Here is a 21,192-nt window from a genome sequence, read left to right on the forward strand (position 1 = left end):
AAAGATTTTTAAAATTCAAAATAATCGATTAGTTGATCGATTGCTGTTAGTCGATTTATCTCGAAGTCCTCTCGAAGCGAGGGAGGAGAAACAAAACAACAACATAACCAAAAAAAAAAGTTGTGACAGAAGGAAAAAGAAAAAAGTAAGTTTATCTCCCTTTCTTCTTATTTTCATAAAAAAAAATCTCTAATTTAACTAAAAGGGTACATTTTACAGCTGTAATTATGAGTTCAAAAGAAGATGCAACGGGAAGGGGATGGACAATAGACGAAAAGAAAAAGCTTTTAGAATTAATGAAATACCATGGTCATACAAATTACGATAGAATAGCTCTAGAATTTCCAAATAAATCATCATTGGGAATAAAGGCAAAAATAAATAAATATCTAGCGCTGTCAAAAACATTAAAACCAGGTTCACTGGACCCACTCGATTTTTGGTTGTATTCATTCTTTCAACCCGAGGACGATTCATTGATTTCACGTGCACTATTATTTATTCAATTATTTGAAAATCATCCAGAATCCGATGAATCAAATGGCATTGAATTTGACACAATTTATGGACTTTTACATCGTTTAACATTAGGACATCCACCGAATAATATTTCGCCTCAAACATTTGATGTATTCGATAAGGAAATGTTGAAGGCAATTGAATTTGTCATGTGTAAAAGTGAAAAGGAAGTACTCACATATCTCAGTACTTTGAGTATTAAGAAAAAGCCGACAAAAGATTATTCGAGAAAAACAAGTTAATTTTCGAAACTAAATTATAATATTTGGAAAATTATTCATAAATGAATAAAAACAATTTAGAAATTGGAATTTTTTTTTTGTAAACTAGGAAATAATTCGAGAAAAGCAAATAAAAACAATTTGTATGTATGTAAATGAAAAATAAAAAGAAATAAAATTACTTTTTTGGAAACTAAAAATTAAGAACCTTGAAAATTCTGTTTATTTTACGCTACTGTTATTTTCCACCAATCAGAAATTGAAATACTGCGCAGCAGACGAAAAGATTGTACACAAAAACATTATCACACCTACAGTGTCTTTGGCAGCGTGTGGGCACATTTCTCATTTTTATAAAGAAATAAAAAAAAAAAGAAAACTGTTCGTAAGTCTACGAGAAAATAATTTTTAAACCATCTCAATAATTTTTTGAAAAGTTCAATTTTATAAAAAATCATGTCCGCTTCACCGATCGCAAGGCAAGTTACACAAAATCAAAACATCCCTTTGACGAAGAGAGTCGTCATTGATGATGCTAATCAGTTACCTGCTGATTATTCCTCAACACCCGGAGGTACACTTTATTCCACCACTCCAGGAGGTGAGTTCAAAAAAAAATCCTACAAATATTTTACAATTAAAAAAAGTTCTCAATTACTTTCGAGTCTGAATCTTATTTTTATCAATCAGCACGTGTTGAATATTTATCTCTCAGAGTGTCTTTGTTGTTTTTTTTTCTTAATCCGGTGTTAATAACCTTATCAAGTATTCAAGAGGATTTTTTTTTCTTATTAAAAAATCACGATTGAATTTTATATCGTCAAAAAATAAAAAGGAGATTTTTTTCTCATTCTTTCTACAATGCAATATATTTTTCTTTGTGAGCAACGTGGCTTTTGTTTTGCCTTTTTGTTATAACGATAAGATTGTGTATGACTCTTCAAGGAGTTTTAAAGGCATTATTCCATTAGATTATTAATAGAAATTCGACTCTAATTTCTAATTCTCAAAATTCATCGAATTTTGTAGGTTCGTTTATTTTGATAAAATTTACATAATTTTTGGAAAATTTCCAAAAAAAAATTTCAATAACACTTTCAGTTTCAAATATTAGGTACTATTTTCAACAGTAATTATTTCAAATATTTATAGTTTATTTTATTTTTCGATTTTAGATTTAAGAGAAATTATGTAATTGCTGATGAAAGCTAGGAATGAAAAGCGAAACAAAATTACCGAATTTGTAAATATTAATTAATTAAAGATTAATCAAATTTTTAAGTATATTCATTTTTATGTCATTTTAAAATAATTGTTTTTTTAAATAGTTAAATGATAGTTTTTAATGATTTTAATTATATCAACAGGTGTGGATAAAGAACATATTATTTGTAACCTTGACCTGAGTCACACGTGGTTTTATTCACGATGTAAACAAAAATTGCCCAATCGAAATGAATTTCTCTAATAAATTTTTCCCTAAAAAAAGAAGGAGTGTGAAAAATCGTGAAATTTCGTGAAATCTCATAAAAATCGAAAGGAATAAATAATTATTTCTACAATGAGAAAAGACCTCGAAAAAGAAAATAAATGAAATAATTTTTGTTTACGATATTCTAACGCAATAAAACCGCATTCTATGAGCAATAAACTTGTTTTCTTGTATACATTTGTAAAATACAATGGAAAAACAAGAGTAATAACAATTTGTAAAGAGAATTAATTTTTTAAAAATATACAAACTAAATATTGTTGACAATATTTTTTGAAAACACTTGTTTTTTAAACAATATTCAGAAGTAAATTCTAAATAGACAAAGAGATAAGAAATTTCATTGAAATTTAGTATTTTCAATAAAACTTCTTTGAATAATTAATATTTAAATAGTTTACTATAAAATTTTTGATAAGAGAATTGTTAATCATTTTTTCAAAAGAATTTTGTTTTCTATATTATGTAACTGATTGCGAAAAAAAATACACAACGTGGACGAAAGTTTAATGACCTATAAAAGTGAAAATAATTACTATAGTGAAAAAAACAAACAAAAATTGATTTTACGTTTTTGAAAAGAGAATAATATTAAATAACTAGAATTAAATATTCACAAAAAAAATTTATTTTTTAAGAGTATTTTTTTAACTCATATCTCATTACGTATATACATAAAATATGCAAAATAGATTCACCTCTGAATCATACTTTTTCCTTTTTTTCTTGTTATGACAAAAAGAAACAAATCTCAAAACACGTTTCTTTTAATGAAAATTGCAATTTTACAAATTCTATTTATAAATAATTTGCAGTTTTCTTAATTTTTGTAAATCAAATTTTAATTATTTTCTCTTTCAATAAATTAATGTTATTAAAAATAATTTTCATTACATACGGTAATTAAATTCTGTCAGAAAATTTTCAAAAATCCGTTTGCTCTGAGAATTTTTGAGAAGTTAGAAATAATTGCGAAAATTCAATTATTTTCAAAATTAATAATATTCTTTACGGAAATTCAATCATGTTCAAAATTTTTTTTTAAATTCCCATCAAAATTTCAATTATTTTTATAAATAATAAAATTTGAAAATTGTCAAAGAACTTTTTCAAAAATTATTAAAAATAATGGATTCAGAGAATTTTAGTTAAAAATTCTTGAAAATAATAATTGAATTGAAATGATGAAGTAATAATAATAATTGTAATTAATAATGATAATATTAATTAATAATAAATAGAAAAAAAAATTATTAATGAATATAAGTGTAATATTTCGGATAAACATTGATTATAATTATTATTATTGACTGATAATGAAAAATGTTTGATACTTACTTGAATAATTACGAGATTATATTTTCTACAGGTACCCGTATCGTTTACGATCGTGCCTTTCTGATGACATTGCGAAATTCTCCAATTTCAAGAACTCCACCTTCAAATTTGACTAACATACCCGCTGATATTCAAAAAAATCAACCGACAGGTGCTGCAGCACCAGTGAAAACTTCCAATGGACCTGCATCTACTACTAAAGGTTGTCGATTAAATTCTAAAAAGCGAAATTTTTGATAAATCAAAAAATATTTTTGGTATTTTCCATATTTTTGTTTTGAAAAAGATTTCCCTATTTTTTTCACCTAAAACAGGGTTCCTACAGAATCTGGAAATCATGGAAATCATGGAAATCATGGAAATGGTATGGAATTTTAAAAAGGCTTCTGGAAATCATGGAAAAGGCCTGGAATTTTTAAAAGCTTCTAAATTTTTTCTGTTTTCCATTTTTTCTCTTGAATAGAAATTCAAATAATAATACAGATAAAAGGCATAAAAGAAAAGAAAAAATGTTGAATCTTAAGAAATTCGATTTTTCGAATTTTTGATCATTTTTAATAATTTTTGATTTTTTACCAAAGAGTCGAGACTATTAAATAAGTAAAGTATTTTCCAAGAGCACAAAAATACTGAAGCTAAATCCCATAAAAGAGAGGAAAAAATGTTGAATTTTAAAAAATTCGGATTTTTGAATTTTTGATAATTTTGGATAATTTTAGATTTTTTACCAAAGAGTCGAGACAATTTAATAAGTAAAGTATTTTCCAAAAGCACAAAAATAATTAAGCTAAATCCCATAAAAGAGAGGAAAAAATGTTGAATTTTAAGAAAATCGAATTTTTGAATTTTTTCGAATTTTTGATAATTTTAGATTTTTTACCAAAGAGTCGAGACTATTAAATAAGTAAAGTATTTTCTAAGAGCACAAAAATAATGAAGCTAAATCCCATAAAAGAGAGGAAGAAATGTTGAATTTTAAGAAATTCGGATTTTTGAATTTTTGATAATTTTGGATAATTTTAGATTTTTTACCAAAGAGTCGAGACTATTAAATAAGTAAAGTATTTTCCAAGAGCACAAAAATACTGAAGCTAAATCCCATAAAAGAGAGGAAAAAATGTTGAATTTTAAAAAATTCGGATTTTTGAATTTTTTCGAATTTTTGATAATTTTAGATTTTTTACCAAAGAGTCGAGACTATTAAATAAGTAAAGTATTTTCCAAGAGCACAAAAATAATGAAGCTAAATCCCATAAAAGAGAGGAAGAAATGTTGAATTTTAAAAAATTCGGTTTTTCGAATTTTTTTGAATTTTTGATAATTTTAGATTTTTTACCAAAGGGTGGAGACTATTAAATAAGTAAAGTGTTTTTAAAGAGCCAAAAAATATTGAAATTAGATTTAAAATTCCACTGGAATTTCGTAAAAATTTGACCTGGAAATCATGGAAAAGGTATGGAATTTTAAATTCGGATTTCTGTAGGAATCCTGTAAAAGAATTGAAAATTTTATTTATATTAAATATTAAATTAAAATTGAATGGTTTAATCAAATGCTAACATTAAAACGACGTTTGTATTTTGTTACAGAGTCTCCGACGAAAAACACTGCCAAAGGTTCGTTTTTCCTCACTTTTTATTTTATTTTCATTGAATTTCATAGTCTAATTAAATAATTAAATTCATATTAATTAAAAAAGTATTGAATAATTATTCGAAATTAATTATTATTAAATAATTTTAGAAATTTTAGAAAATAATTTTAATTTTTTCAAAGATTTTACTATTTAAAAAAATAATTAAATTCTTTCGTGAAATTATATTAACATTTAGTTGAAAATAATTGAATTCTTGCAATAAAATTTTCAAAAATAATTGAATATTTGCGAAGAATTATATATTAAAATTTTTGAAAATGTAAACAATAATTATTAATTATGTACTTATTAAGTGAATTTTTTTAATTTCGAAATTATTCAAAAATTTATATTTGAAGATAAAAAATTTTTTAATTTGCATAATAATAATAATAAATCGAATACGACGTTCCGCGCGAAAATTAATTATTAAACTACTAATAATTTATAGATTAAAAAGAAAATTTAATTTCTATTTCCAATTTTCAAAGATTGATTAATTTTCTTAAAATAAAAAATTTTTTTTCAATTTCGAAATTTACTATAATAAATAGATTGAAAAGTTTAAGTAATTTTCATTTTCAACTTTCAGAGATTCCTGTGATTGATGAGACATCTGAGACATCTGAGCAATTTCAAATGGACATGTAAAAGAGAAAAAATTAAAATGCCAATTGTGATTCAGACGATATATTATAATTAGCCTTTCAAGAATTACGGAAAAAAAGATTTTTTTTGAACGGTATTATTATTAATCACCCTGACACCGTTGGCGAAATAATGAAATGAATGAAATGAATTTCTCTTTTTTTTGTGAATATTATATTATATACACACACAATACCAACTATTTTGCCATATTAAACTCAGAGTCCATACTATAATTATAAAAAAAAAAAAAAATAAACAAACAAAATGGAAAAAAGCTACCTCAAGTAGATGTGAAAAATACCATCACGAGAGAGGAGTATTTTGACTAGCGTTTGGATAAAAAATTGTACAAAAAAAAGAAGCAATAAAATCGGCTTAAATTTACCCAAAGAGAGACTATCGAAATTTTTCAATTGTATAACATTACTTTGTAGTTTGCTACTTAAAAGGTATACTAATTACAAATAAAATGTGTTTTATATAATTTTGACTTCAATTCTTTTTTATTGTAGAAATAATTCTTTTTTGCGATTGAAACAATTCATTTTTAATTGAACGAAAAATAATTTTTTATGAATATTAAAAATGCAACGTGAAAAACTGCGGTCTCAGTATATTAATAATATTGAGCAAAAGAAAGTTTAAATTTGTAATATTTACAAATGTTATTAATTTTTTTAAAGAAAATAAATTTTTTTTATTAACGGCAGTCCAAATTTCACTAATCAGAATCATCATCGATTTCATTTTCATCAAGTTGATGATATTTTCCTGACTCTAAACCCATGTCTTCTTCGCCTTGTGACAAAAGTTCTATAATTGCACTAAAGAAGAAATATTTCATATTTTTAACATATTTTTAAAGGTACCTAAATTTATTTTTAAAAAATTTTTTTTAATTTCTTTTTTTTAACTTTTTTCTTTTTTTACTTACTTGACAATTCGTCCCTCTTGTCCCTTCCAATCAACAGTTCCTGGATGGGTTATTTTATGCTCCAAAAGTCCTTCCAATTGTTCGCGCAATTTCTAGAATATAAAATCGAAATAATGAATAATTTATTATTTTTTTTTTTTACATATTATTATTTACTACTTACTTGAATAATTCTGGCTGTGCTGGAATCACAGGAGAATTTTAAAGTATTCGTGACAGTCACGACACTTCTATTTCCAAGGGTCTCTGAAAATAAATTCGAAATTTTATTTCTGTAATTATTTGAATTTTAAAGAGATGACGAGAATAATTTTCTCTTTCTTGTATATAAATATTCGAGAAACAAACCTGAGAGTTTATTAAAATTGGCGAATAGTAAAGCCCACGCACTGACAAATGTTGTATCGTGTAAATAAATTGCAGTCGATCGTTTTTTAAAGAAGTAAATTAAATAACAACTGGGCATGCTTCGAACCTTTTCGTTTATACTCGAAGGATGTATCTTCACTTTTCCATCTTCAGGTGTGGACACTTTCACATTATGTTTTGTAACACCTCTGCAAATTAAAATCATAGATTAATTTATCCGTAATAAAGAAAATTATAATTATAATAATAATAATAATTAGTACAAAATTATTTGTAAATTACAAGAAAAGAATTGAAATAAATTTACTTGACAATCGCAATGTTTGGATAGAGTCCAGCGCAGATAATTGCCTTTATAAGTGACAAATTATTAGAATTTCTATTGGCATTACTGTCACGTACATTTTCATTCTGAAGAAATTTCATTTCGTGTAAATAACGAGCAAACTGACACTTCATGTCCGATAATAATTGAAGTGTATTACGCGATAGAAAATATTCCCGACAAAATGATGCACTCTGATGCCAACGATGATTATTTGATTCAAAACGTTTGAGCGCCTCGGCAAGTGCAATGTGATCGCTAAATTGTCCCATTCCAAGTTCAATTTTTTTATTTCGCGCCTCCTCCTCTCTATTAATTGGACAATAAAATGCGTCTTTAAAAGACAGACTGGCAGCTATCGAAAATATTGGCTCGATGCACGAGAAAAGTGAAGCCCAAATTATCATTTTACCTGTTGAAAAAAAATGTAAAAAATTAGGATATCAATTTTTGATAATAAAAAGGTAATAAAAAGAGGCTTCGCACTCAACTATTTACTACTTAATACGTAATAATAATTACAAAAACCTACTATTTACTACTTTTTTAAGTTATGCTATTATTTGGGTAATTTTTTTAGATTTCAGCCACTAAAAGCTACTATTTCTGTTTTTTTAAAAAAGAGTTTCCACTAATTTAAATTCGCTAATACTAGAAATCAAAAAACTATTCTCAAAAAATATAATTAAATTCTTTAAAACGATTCAATTATTTTCAAAAAATATTCAAAATTCAATTAATTTCAATGTCTAGCATTTTCATAAAATTTCGTAAAAGAATTCAATTATTTAAAAAAAATTTGATAAAATTCATCCAAAATTCAATTATTTTCATAAATAATAAAAGTATTCTCAGGAATTCAATTAATTTAGAATAGCATTTTCAAAAAAATCAATTATTTAACAAAATCTTTATACAATACATAATTCTTCTTTACAATAATTCAATTCCTTTTAATAATAATAAAAACATTTTTCATGGAAATTCAATTTAAAAAAAAAAATTTTTGATAAAATTCTAAGCAAGAATTCAATTATTTTTATAAATAATAAAACTCATCGAAGAATTTCAATTATTTTTAATACTATTTTTAATTAATTAATGGAAAAATTCAATTATTTTTACAAATAAAGTGTTTTCTACAAGAATTCAATTATTTAAATTAAATTTTCATAATATTTATCATATTTCAAAAAAATAAATTATTTAAAACAAAATTATTACCGAAAATTGAATTATTTTGAGGGATTTTAATAAAATTCTTTTCAAAACTTAATTATTTTCATAAATAAAGTTTTCCACAAGAATTCAATTATTTAAAATAAAATTTTTATAATATTTATTATTTTTCGAAAAAATTAATATTAAAAGAATGTTTATAAAATTCTTATAAAGAATTCAATTTTTTTCAAAAATAACAAAATTTTTCACAGAAAATCAATTCTTTTGAAACATTTTAATAAAATTTTTCGCAATCGTTCAGTTATTTTCATAAATAATGAAATTCTTCTCAGGAATTCAATTATTTTTGAAAATTTTAATAAAATTCTTTGCAACTATTCAATTATTTTATCAAAATTAATATAATTCATCGCAGGATTTCAATTATTTTGAATACAATTTTACAAGAATTGACCAAAAAATGTAATTATTCATAAAAAATTTAATTTCGATTTCTCGAAAAAATCAATTATTTAAAAAAAGTTTTTTTTAAAATTCCTTGGAAGAATTCATTTACTTACAAAAATATCATAATTTTTTACAGGAATTCAATTATTTTCAAATATTTTATTAAAATTGTTCGAAAGAAACCAATTATTTTAAATACAATTTTAATTAAATTTTTTTGAAATAATCCAATTATTAATAGAAGATGCGGAGATATTTTTGTTGATCAGAGTCAATATATTGTCAAAGATGTTTATTAATTAATTAATTAATCCAATTATTCTTTTAGATTTTAGTAGAATTCTTCCCAAGAATTTAATTATTTACATAAATAATTCTTTAATAAAATTCTTTCCAAAATTTGTTTATTTTCATAAATAAGAATATTTATCAGAAGAATTCAATTATTTTTAAAAGTAATAAATTTCTTCTTGGAAATTTAATTATTTTCAAAAATTTCAATTAAATCGTTCGCAAGAATTCAATTATTATCATAAATAATAAAATGCTTTTTGGGAATTCAATTCTTTTCAAAAAAATTTAATAAATTGACACATAGACATTCAATTATTCTCAAAAATTTTAATAGAATTCCTTGTAAAATTTAATTATTTTTAAAAACTTTTTGCAATTTATTGATTTTTAATATCAACTATTTTCATAAAATTCCCAAACAGAATGCAATTATTTAAATTAGAATTTGCATAAAATTAGTCGAAAGAAATAAATTATTTAAAAATTTATATAAAATTCTTGGCAAGAATTACATTATTTTTATAAATAATGTACTTTTTTGTAAATAATTTATTCAAATTCTTTAATGAATAATAAAATTCATTACAGGAATTCAATTTATTAGCATGATAAGAAAAAAGTCTAAAAACGAGTTTTTTTTGGTCGTCAAGTTTAATTTTTCGATAGCTACTTTTTCAACTACTTTTTTTTTAGTTTAAAAGCTACTTTTTGCTACCTTTTTAAAATTAATTATTGCAATGCGAAGTCTGTAAAAAATAAAATAGTAACAAGAGAACAGTTCAATTCACCTGTTCTTGGATCCAGAGGTAATTGCGCCAAATGATAACCAAGAGGTGTTAGACGCTCATTATCATCGAGAGCATTAAGTTGTCTCAATAAATCGAGAGAGATATCAATGGCTTTAGAATCAGGAGGATCCATAACGCTGGCTAGGAAATTACTCGATCTTCCTAATTGTAATATTTTAATTTGCAATATAACTTCCTCTAGTCGTGAGCGTAACATTTCCGGTAATGGATAATGATCGAATGTATTTTCCCTAGCTCTCGTGTAGAGATGAAAACAAATACCGGGTTTCACTCTGTAAATTAATTCCATTTTTGTTAACATTTTTTCTAGAATTTTTTTTCATGCGTCATAATTACTGTTGTTTACCTTCCGGCTCGTCCACGTCTTTGTTGTGCATTTGCGATTGTTTCCCATTCGGGCAATAGGGTTTGAATATTATTTTCCACATCGAATCGAGAGAGTTTCGTCTTTCCACAATCAATAACGTAAACAACATCTTCGATTGTTATCGATGTCTCTGCTATCGAGGTTGATATGATTATTTTCCGTACTCCGGACGGTGGTACATCGAATATTAACTTTTGGTCGACTGTCGGCATTCGGGAATGTAGCGGATACACAATATATCTATCTGTAAAAATAAATTTAAATTTAATTTTAAATTCTTCCTATTTCTAACAATAATTAAACAAAATATAATTTTAATTAAATTCGTCACAAAAAAATTTGAAAGAGAAAAAATTTCACATCCTATAAAATAGTGAAAAATTAATCAATTTAAAAATTCTTTTTTTCAATAATATTATAACAAAACAAATTTGAATTAGTAAAAATTTGAACCAATTAGAACAAAAGTGATACGAAATTTATAAAAATTCATTTTTAAATAATAAATAAAGTAAATAAAAAATAAAAATAAATAAAACTTCTTTTCTTAGAACATAAATTTTTAAAAAACCGTATTTTGCATTAATATCAATTCCTGAAAATGGAAGGCAATAAATAATTACCTCTTGGATATCGGTGACTCTCCGTTATTAGTCTATGTAATTTTGTAATATCCATTACGCCAGGAAGAAAAATGAGTATAGCACCAGGTGGTTGTGTAGAGCAAATATAAGCGACTAATTGTTCTATAAGTTCAAGTGACAAATCTTCACATTTTGGATTGCGCAATTGATCAATTACGAATTGTGGATATTTTCTCTGAACCAGGAAAACACATTTTTATAAATTATGATAATAAAATATAAATTCTTATATTAAGATATAAATTTTGATTTATGATTGTAAGAAAATTGAGTAATGAAATTTCTAAAATATACCTGAGATTGTAGATGACGCACATAAGGTCCTATAAAATCCAAGTACTGATCGTCTTTGTCTTGAAATTTATGTTTTTTCATAAACTTCTTATAATGCTTTTGCGCCCCGACGTTTCTTGTATCGTCTGGAAATTGAAATCTGCGAACATAATTTTTTTCAAATATCTTTTTAATAACTTTTCAATAACTTATTAGAGAATTATTATTTGAGAACAGGGTTGCCACAAAAATTAAATTTTCTTTTTCCTTGTCTTTTCCCTAATATCCAGACAAAATGTTGACTTTTTCCCTGATCCTAAAGAATATTCTGATTCACTCTAAAAATTATTAGATTAGAAAACTTTACAAAATTCTATTATTTCTAAAAATTGAAATTCTTTCCACGAATTTTAATAATATTTTTAAAATTAATCACATTTTTCGCAAAATTTGATTAAAATTTAATTAAAAATTATTGAAATTTTGCAATGGGTTTTATTACTTGTGAAAATAATTGAATCCCTAAGAAGAATTTTATTATTTTTGAACAGTATTTAATTTTTGCGATGAATTTTATTACTTTTGAAAATAATTGAATTCTTGCAATAATTTGTAACTTTTCCAAAATTAAATTTTTTTTCGTGTTTTTAACTAAAATTCTTTTATAAATGCATAATTTTTAATAATTTTTGAAAAAGTTCTTTGAGAATTTTCAAATTCATTTGTTTTCAATTCAATTTTACAAAATTTCAATTATTCGTAAATTCTTCAATTAAATATTAGAAAATAAAAACATCAAATAATTTTAAAAAAATCCGCAATTAAACTTTCTCAAAAAAATTAATTTCACTGAATTGTTAGTAAAAATTATGAAAAATTCAGATTTTCAAAGATTTTAATTTGAAACCTTTTCAAAATTTAAATTATTTCTAAAAATTCACGCTCCAATGCTTTTAATATTCAATTATAATCTAAACTTTTCCCTAAAATCCATTTTTAAATCAATTTTTACTAGAAGATTCTACTACAATTCAATTATTTGAAACCAAGAAAAAATTTTTAAGAATAAATTACATTTCTTGAGGAATTCGACTAAAATTGTATTAAAAATAATTGGAATTCTGTAATAAGTATTTATTATTTATGAAAGTAATTGAATTATTGCAAAGAATTTAAAAAAAAATTTCAAACAATTGGTTTTTTTCGACCAAATTTATGCAAATTCTATTTTTAATAATTGAATTCCTGTGAAATTTTCACTATTTTAGAAAATAATTGAATAATCGTGTAGAACTTTGTCAAAATTATTTTTAAATAATTGAATTCTTTTGGGAAATTTTAATAAAATAATAGATATAAGAATTATTGAATTAAGAAAAATTTATGAAAATAATTGATTTACTGAGAAGAATTTAATACCAAAATTTGAAAACATTTGATTTTTTTAGAAAAAATTTTTGAAAATAATTGAAATTTTGCTATGATTTTTATAAAACTTTTGAAAATAATTGAATTCTTGTGATGAATACTATTAATTATGAAAATAATTGAATTTTGCCATGAAGTTTTTTTAGAATTCTTGGTAATTTTATAGTTTATGAGGCAAACAAAAAGAAACGAAAATTCAAAATTTTCTTATAAATTCTAAACATTTAATTTTTTTCGAGTATTTTTAATAAAAATCCCTGACTTTTCCCTGACCTGTGGCAATCCTGGAGAAATATTATCGTACCGTGTAAATAATATCGCGTCCTCCAGATAAAACTCTTCCACGGGGAACGTAAATCCTGGAATATGCATTTTCGGACAGTCGCCATAATATTTGGAAAATTTGTCACTATTTAGTGTTGCACTCATGAGAATTACTTTCAAGTCTGGCCTCTTTTACAAAAAATAACAATAATAATGAATTACGTTCTTGTTTCGTTTACAAACAAATATTGGAATAATTGTCAAGAAATGCAATAAATTTGAATAATTGCCAAAAAAACACAATAAATTGTAATAATTGCAAAAAAATAAAATAAATTGTAATAATTGCAATTATTAAAGGGGAAATGAAATAATTGCAAAAAAATACAATAAATTGTAATAATTGCAATTATTAAAGAAGAAATTGAATAATTGCCGAAAAAACACAATAAATTGTAATAATTGCAATTATTACAGGAGAAATTGAATAATTGACAAAAAAATACAATAAATTGTAATAATTGCAATTATTAAAGAAGTTATTAAACAATTACCTTTGGAATCACTTGTTTGAGTAACGCAATGATAAAATCACTTTGCGTGTTGCGTTCGTGAATTTCGTCTAAAATGATATGCGAAATATCCGTTAAAGCAGGATCGCCTTGCATAAATTGTAACAACATTCCAGTTGTGCAAAACATTATACAGCCTTCCTGTCGACTAAGAATTCTGAAAGAAAACAAAAACAGTTAAATCAATTTTCCTGTGATATAAGGTATTACATTTATTGAATTATTGTTTTTAATAATAAAGCAAGAATAAACCTTTCGAGACGAATTTGATAACCAACTGAATTACCCAGTGATTCGCCTCTTTCGGCTGCAACTCTCTCGGCAACTGATATGGCACTTATTCGTCTTGGTTGAGTACAAACTATTTTCGTAATACTGCCATTTTTCTTCAACAATTCATTATCGAGTATGAATTGCGCTACTTGAGTCGTTTTACCACATCCTTAATAAGACACATTTAAAATATAGTAAATTTCGAAAATAGAAAATTGTCAACAAATTAGTAAATTAATATTAATGTTGTGATAATAAAAGTTAGTAAATGGCAACAGATTTAAAAAAAAATAGAAGGACAATAAAATAGTAATGAAAATTAATAAAATAAAAAATACCTGTTTCACCGCTGATCAGTATGACTTGATTATGTTTCAAAAGATCTAATATTTCCTCCCGTCTATTAAACGCAGGAAGTAGTTTACGAAAATTCAACATATTCAAATACTCCTTTGTATTTATCATTTTTTGATAATCTTGATAGAATCTTTCATCAATGGCTTGATTTCTTTTTAATTTCGAACTCGTACGTAAAGAATTCATGAGATTTTCCTGTATATTTCCAGTGACGATATTCAAAAATTTCCGCTTAAATTGAGAATCATTTATGTGCATGTACATATTTTCGTATTTATTTTCCTGATCGTTGAATGATGACGCAACATTTGTTCTATTTGATTCTCGATTAAATAGATTATCGGGAATTTTTCGAAAATCAATTAACGATGTAATTCGTCTTTCGGTGTTTGGATTTAATCGAAGAATTTTAGCTTCATCTTCTCTTTTTTTAGCACTGTGTCTCGCCTTGTCCCTATAATAGAGACCAATTTCTTTTCCACTTAAACCAGGAGGATGACCTCCTCGTCCTCGTCCACCGCCACCTCGACCACCACGGCCTCCTCGACCATATCCTCTCGATGAAGAAAAACTATTGAACATTTTGGTCCCTGACATTTCGAATACCTTGAAATTAAATCATTTATATTAGTAAAACAATTTTTTTTAAACAAAATTTTAATTTTAATTTAGAATTTCAGAGAATTCAGATTTTCTTTAAATTCGTAAATTTCTCTAAATTATAATTATTATGAACTTTTGTTATTTAAATGATAAAATTTCAAATTTCCAAATCAAAATAAATAGTAAATTTACTATAAAAAAGATTCAATTTTGTATTACATGAAAAATTGTTCAATCAATAAATATTGATTTCCATTATTCTTCTTTTATATTTTCTTCCGAATTATTATAATTAGTTAATTATGACATCAAACGTAGAGAAATAAAAAGGAACTTTTCAATTGTCATCAAATTTGATGAAAACACAACAAAGCAAAATACGAGCACGTTCAAGCACGTTTTTTTATCATAAAAAAAATTATTCTAGATTACCAAACTCATTACATATTTAAATTACGTCACTTCGACAAATCTGATTGGCTGATCGTATACTTGACGTAAAGGTTTAACGCAACTGTAGGTAACTTTTTTTTGAAAATTCTACCAACCCAACCCTGTTGTCAGATTGAATATAGAGAGAAAACCGAGAAAACCTCTAAAAACAATAAATTTTACAATCAAATTTTCTTCCGAATTTTCTTTTGAAAAGTAATTGTCATTTGAAAATAATAAATTACTATTTCGCCGATATGCTTATAAATAAAACTTGCTCGTATACATCGAATGGTGCTAAACAATTTTTAAGTGAGTGTTTTCATCGAGATACATAATAACATAGATTATGTAAGTTAATAAAAATTGTTTTAATGTTTAAATATATATTCAATTCTATTCAAGGATCTTCAAATTGGAGTAAATATGAATTGGCGAAGAAAATTCGTTTACCTGTAAATCAAAACATTATGGTTCTGTCTCATTGTAGTAATTCAAATTCCGATTCGAAACCTGCACTATTTACAAATAATTTAGTGCATGGAAAAACAGAGGTATTATCATACAAATATTTATATTTATAACAATCAATTATTTTCACAAAGAATGTTTTCCACAAGAATTCAATTATATAAAATGAAATTTTCATAATATTTATTATAGTTCGAAAAAATTAATTATTTAAAACAATGTTTATAAAATTCGTATGCAGAATTCAATTATTTTCAACAATAACAAAATTTTTCACTGAAATTCAATTCTTTTTAAACATTTTAATAAAATTTTTCGCAACTTAATTCAATTATTTTCATAAATAATAAAAATCTTCTCAGGAAGATTATTAAAATTATTTTTGAAAGTTCTAATAAAATTCTTAACAACTATTCAATTATTTTCATGAATAATAAAATTCATCGCAGGATTTCAATTATTTTTTATATAATTTTACAGGAGTTGCTCCAAAAATGTAATTATTCTTAAAAATTTAATTTTAATTTCTCGAAAAAATCAATTATTTAAAAAAATGTTTTTTTTAAATTCTTTCAAAGAATTCAATTATTTAGAAAAAATGTTTTTTTTAAATTCTTTAGATTTTTAATTTTAATTTTTAAAGGGTTTATCAACGTCAAATCTATTGCAACAATATCGTATGGGAAGTTCAAGTTCAGATCACGTTAAATTATGGCAAATGGAAAGAATAACATCGGCGGCATTGCCAATAATTTTACCAGCCGCCCTTATCTTGGAAAATCCTCTTCTTGACGGTTTACTTGCTGCTCTTGTGGTCGTTCACACACACTGGTAAATATTTACTTTTTCCAATCGTCTATTATTCAACAATTTGTAAATTTATTTTCTATTACTTTAGAATTTGTAAATTTATTTTCTATTACTTGAAGAATTTGTAAATTTACTTTCTATTACTAACAAATTCGTAAATTTACTTTCTATTATTGAAAATTTTGTAAATTTATTTTCTATAATTAAAAAATTTTTAAATATATTTTCCATTATTGAAGAATTTGTGAATTTACTTTCAAAACATTTGTGAAAATTTATATCTTTTCTTTTTAGGGGATTAGAGGCAATTGTAGTAGATTACGCAAGACCAATTGTTATGGGTACAGTTCTACCAAAAGTTTTACATATATTATTGAACTTTCTCTCAGTTGTGACACTTGCGGGTTTACTAGTACTCATTTACAATGGACCGGGAATATCTAAAACAGTGAAAAATGTCTGGAACATTGGTAAAGAAGAGGTAGCACAAAAATAAGTTAATCACAGTTAATTCGGTTTATTATATATTAATATAATAAGTAATTATAAATCCCTTTGCAAAATTGAAACGTAGAAAAACAACCGTTAATAATATTGAATTGAAATTATTGAAAACATTTTGTGAAAATATTAAAATTGATATTTAGAAAAAAAATAAATTGTTGCATTCTCATATATTAGGGAAGTATTTTTATTCTCTGAGATAATCATTAAAGAATTATTTTATTTAATATATAATTTAATATATTACACATAAATAATATAAGTAAATTTTATAATAACATTTTTCCACAAAAATAATATAATATATAATCAAAATTTTAATAATCTTTCTTATTTAAAATAAATAAAATAAACAATTTTTCTTGTGAAGAATTCTGATAAAATTGATAATTTTAATTAAATTATTTTTGAAGAATTTTGAATTTTTTTTTAAATAATGGAATTTCTTTAAAAAATTTTAAAATAATTGAATTTATGAACAATTTCTTTCAAGTTTTTAAAATAATCGTGTTTGTTAATAATTTAAATTAAACATTTAATTATTCAAATTAATTAAAATTTTAGAAAATAATTGAATTGTTTTGAAAAATTTTATAACGAAATTGAATTATTTCGTGAAATTTTTTTATGAAAATACTGGAATTTTAGCAAAGATTTTTACTATTTACAAATATAATTGAATTTTTTCAAAGAATTTATTAAAAGTTTAGAAAATAATTGAATTTTTGCAAAGAATTTTACTATTTACAAATATAATTGAATTTTTTCGAAGAATATATTAAAAATTTAGAAAATAATTGAATTCTTTCGAAATTTTTTGTGAAAAAAATTGAGTTTCGTGATTGTTTTGAATATAATTGAATTTTTTCAAAGAATTTTACTTTTTATAAATATAATTGAATTGTTTCGAAATATTAAAAAAATTTTAGAAAATAATTGAATTTTTTCAAAGAATTTTACTATTTACAAATATAATTGAATTTTTTCGAAGAATATATTAAAAATTTAGAAAATAATTGAATTCTTTCGAAATTTTTTGTGAAAAAAATTGAGTTTCGTGATTGTTTTGAATATAATTGAATTTTTTCAAAGAATTTAACTATTTACAAATTTAATTGAATTTTTTGGAAGAATTTATAAATATTTTAGAAAATTGAATTCTTTTAAAATATTTTATAACGAATTAAGAAAAAAATTGAATTTTAAAAAATAATTGGATTTTTGCAAAAATTTTACTATATTTATAAAAATAATTAAATTCTTACGAAGAATTTTATTATTTATGAAAATAATTGAATTTTTGAGAATAATTTTATTAAAATTTTTGAAATTAATAAACAAGAATAATTAATTAGTATAATAATTTAATTTTTTAAAGTTTAAATTTGTTATTATTTAAAAATTCATATTTGAAAATAAAAAATTTTGTAATTTGTATAATATTAACATATATAATAGTAAATAAATAATATTTATTAGATATTTATATTATTATTATTATTTATATTATTATTATTTATACTTTATTTATTTAAATAAATAAAGTTTAAATGGGCATTTACACACGAATTGCGCTCATTGGCCCGCAGAGTTCCCGCGCAAATTTGAATGTAGCCAATGAGAGCGCTAGTTTCCTAAAGGCGACTTACATGGAAAACTCAAAAACTGCGAAAAATCGTCAATTTTTGGGGTGACATCTACCTACATCGAGCGGACAAACCCGGAACTAACGATTTTTCACCTAAATTCATTAATTAATGCAATTATTTATTGATTTTATTATCGTAATACGATCGTAAATCATTAACAAGTATATTATTTAACTATTTATCAAAAAAGTTTAATAATACAACGCATTTTATGCTAGTAATTATCAAAATATTGTCCTAGTTCTACTAGTAGTGTTAGAGCAACAGTATGTATACACCTTTAGTTTACTTGCAACATTTCATACATTTCGATTTCATATATTGTATGATTTTAGAAAATGTCTTTAATAATTATGTTAAATATAGTTTATAAGTGATTAAAATAGTGTTTATTTTAATTTTAAAACAAAGCTTCAATAATGAGAATACAATAAAGTATAGAATCGTACCGATAGACTTGAAATATTAGCAAAAATCAAGTACAGAAGGAAGAAAAAAGTGTTTGTATGTTGCTACAAATAGGTTATAATTTTATATTGCATTAAAAGTCAAAAAAAGTGATGGTTTACATGGATAGTAATTAAAATTTAGTGAATAAATTTCGTGTTTATACATTATAAACGTGTTTATATATACATATGTAAATATTGCTCCATTTTTGGATATCTTGTAATAATCTGTAATCAAAATATTTATACCATGGATGATCTACAGAATTACAGATTGCAACTTCAACAGGTAAATTATGTTTATTAATCTTTAGTTGAAATATACTTTTTTTTCTCTTTTGAAATTACTTGTCTCGTTCGAAAAATAGATTTTCGTTTTTCTAAAAAGGGAAAAATTCGGAAAAATAAACTAAATGTGTCTTTAAGGTCGAAGCTGCATTGACAACCGATCCATCTAATAAAGAATTACTGAAATTGAAAATCGATTTGGAAGAAGTGATTGAATTGACTCACGATCTCATAAAGTCACAGCAACAAGAAAAACGACAAACTGATGAAACGGATGTTAAAGATCCTATTCTTCTTGCAGTATTAGCTAATAAATGGAGTGTTGGAGATCTTTGTATGGCTCCATGGAGCGAGGATGGAAAGTAAGTCTGCCTTTTGTCTAATTCTCAAATATATTTCTTAACAATTTTTTTTCTTGTACTACATAAAAATATTTTTAGGTATTACGAGGCTACGATTGATGGAATAAATGAGGAAGGTGTAGTAAATCTTACTTTTAATGAATACAAAAACACAGATGTTACAATGCTCAGTCAGTTGAAATCAGTTGCTAAACGACCAGCGTCCGATTGGGCCGAACAAAAAGCAAAGTAAGTAATTTTATACAAAAAACAAAAACTTACAAATTTTTCTATTTTCCGTATTTCGGGCCTCGCACTCATCTACTAAAACCTACTTTTTTAAAATTAATTATCGAGTGCAAAGTTTGAAATACGTTATATTGAAGTCATTTGAAATATTTTAATTCCTGTAGACAAAATAAATAGGTATTTAAATATTTATTTTAAAAAATTATTCTATTTTTGAATGTAATTAACAAATTATAGAAAAAATTGAGTCGTCAAGTTTAATTTTTCGATAGCTACTTTTTTCTGTCTTCAAGTTATTTTTTGCTACTTTTTTAAAATTATTTATCGAGTACGAAGCCTGGTATTTAGATTTTGATTTTAAATTTGATTATAAAATGATTTTAAAAGATTTTGATGATATTTTAGAAAAATGCAAGTGGCAGCTGTCGCTGGAAGTGATCCAAATAAACAGCGAGATTATCTAAAGAAAAAGAAACAGAAAAAACTTCAAAGATTTAAAGAACTCGAAGAAGAGAGGGAACAGGAGAAGAATAAATGGTTGGCATTTGCAAATAAGGTAAATATTTGAACAATTTAATTTTCTCTTCCATTTTGGAATATTTTATTAATAGCAATTTTTTTTCTATTTAGTCAACGAAGAAAGGTGTGATTAAAAAGAGTATTTTTGCAACGCCTGAAAATGCAAACGGACGAGTTGGTATTGGAACTTGTGGTGTTAGTGGTCGTGAAATGACAAAATTCAGTAACGGTGAAAAGTGGCGGCGTGGTACATAAATATATATTGTAAATATATCTAGGTCAGTAAGTTATATATTAAGGGACTTATAAACTATTGATTTTCTTTTTATTTATCATTCGATGAAATTTTGTTTCTAAACTGTTTCTCCAAAAAAACCTGAAATCTTAATTTTACTTTAGATCAAATTAACAAAGATTTAAAATAACCTGATTTCATTTGTTCTTTAAATAAATTATATGACTGCTAATTAGACTTTATTTCC

The 21,192-nt window shown here is 24.0% G+C and overlaps 5 protein-coding genes across 6 annotated transcripts; 4 read left to right on the top strand and 1 right to left on the bottom strand.

Moving 5' to 3' along the window:
* The first annotated feature begins 27 nt into the window (after nucleotides 1-27).
* On the top strand, nucleotides 28-830 carry LOC122508024. Of its 2 annotated transcripts, none has more exons than XM_043621093.1 (2): nucleotides 28-145; nucleotides 220-830. In XM_043621093.1, exon 2 carries the CDS (start codon nucleotides 228-230, stop codon nucleotides 759-761), a length of 534 nt encoding a protein of 177 aa, XP_043477028.1. In that variant the 5' UTR covers nucleotides 28-145; nucleotides 220-227; the 3' UTR covers nucleotides 762-830. The 2 variants fall into 2 exon arrangements, with proteins under 2 accessions (XP_043477028.1, XP_043477029.1); XM_043621094.1 differs by having other exon boundaries at nucleotides 88-145; nucleotides 206-830.
* Nucleotides 831-1,029: 199 nt separating this feature from the next.
* LOC122508025 (eukaryotic translation initiation factor 4E-binding protein) lies at nucleotides 1,030-6,341 on the top strand. The gene is made up of 4 exons (XM_043621096.1): nucleotides 1,030-1,341; nucleotides 3,602-3,772; nucleotides 5,160-5,186; nucleotides 5,799-6,341. The coding sequence occupies exons 1-4, from the start codon at nucleotides 1,197-1,199 to the stop codon at nucleotides 5,855-5,857; spliced, it is 402 nt and encodes a 133-aa protein (XP_043477031.1). The 5' UTR covers nucleotides 1,030-1,196; the 3' UTR covers nucleotides 5,858-6,341.
* On the bottom strand, nucleotides 6,342-15,410 carry LOC122508020 (ATP-dependent DNA/RNA helicase DHX36). The gene is made up of 14 exons (XM_043621090.1): nucleotides 15,218-15,410; nucleotides 14,377-15,001; nucleotides 14,018-14,207; nucleotides 13,748-13,922; nucleotides 13,234-13,382; nucleotides 11,523-11,661; nucleotides 11,208-11,403; nucleotides 10,564-10,828; nucleotides 10,197-10,489; nucleotides 7,468-7,897; nucleotides 7,140-7,348; nucleotides 6,955-7,037; nucleotides 6,792-6,883; nucleotides 6,342-6,681 (listed from the first exon to the last, which is right to left on the bottom strand). The coding sequence occupies exons 2-14, from the start codon at nucleotides 14,990-14,992 to the stop codon at nucleotides 6,579-6,581; spliced, it is 2,940 nt and encodes a 979-aa protein (XP_043477025.1). The 5' UTR covers nucleotides 14,993-15,001; nucleotides 15,218-15,410; the 3' UTR covers nucleotides 6,342-6,578.
* Nucleotides 15,411-15,542: 132 nt separating this feature from the next.
* LOC122508022 (succinate dehydrogenase [ubiquinone] cytochrome b small subunit, mitochondrial) lies at nucleotides 15,543-17,388 on the top strand. The gene is made up of 4 exons (XM_043621091.1): nucleotides 15,543-15,742; nucleotides 15,836-15,984; nucleotides 16,545-16,732; nucleotides 17,006-17,388. Exons 1-4 carry the CDS (start codon nucleotides 15,688-15,690, stop codon nucleotides 17,205-17,207), a joined length of 594 nt encoding a protein of 197 aa, XP_043477026.1. The 5' UTR covers nucleotides 15,543-15,687; the 3' UTR covers nucleotides 17,208-17,388.
* A 1,769-nt stretch (nucleotides 17,389-19,157) lies between these two features.
* LOC122508028 (survival of motor neuron-related-splicing factor 30) lies at nucleotides 19,158-21,042 on the top strand. The gene is made up of 5 exons (XM_043621099.1): nucleotides 19,158-19,602; nucleotides 19,740-19,963; nucleotides 20,042-20,191; nucleotides 20,597-20,747; nucleotides 20,822-21,042. Exons 1-5 carry the CDS (start codon nucleotides 19,564-19,566, stop codon nucleotides 20,963-20,965), a joined length of 708 nt encoding a protein of 235 aa, XP_043477034.1. The 5' UTR covers nucleotides 19,158-19,563; the 3' UTR covers nucleotides 20,966-21,042.
* The last annotated feature ends 150 nt before the right edge of the window (nucleotides 21,043-21,192 follow it).

This window comes from Leptopilina heterotoma, unplaced genomic scaffold (genome assembly GCF_015476425.1).
Source record: "Leptopilina heterotoma isolate Lh14 unplaced genomic scaffold, ASM1547642v1 Lhet_52, whole genome shotgun sequence".
Classification (NCBI taxonomy): Eukaryota; Metazoa; Arthropoda; class Insecta; order Hymenoptera; family Figitidae; genus Leptopilina; species Leptopilina heterotoma.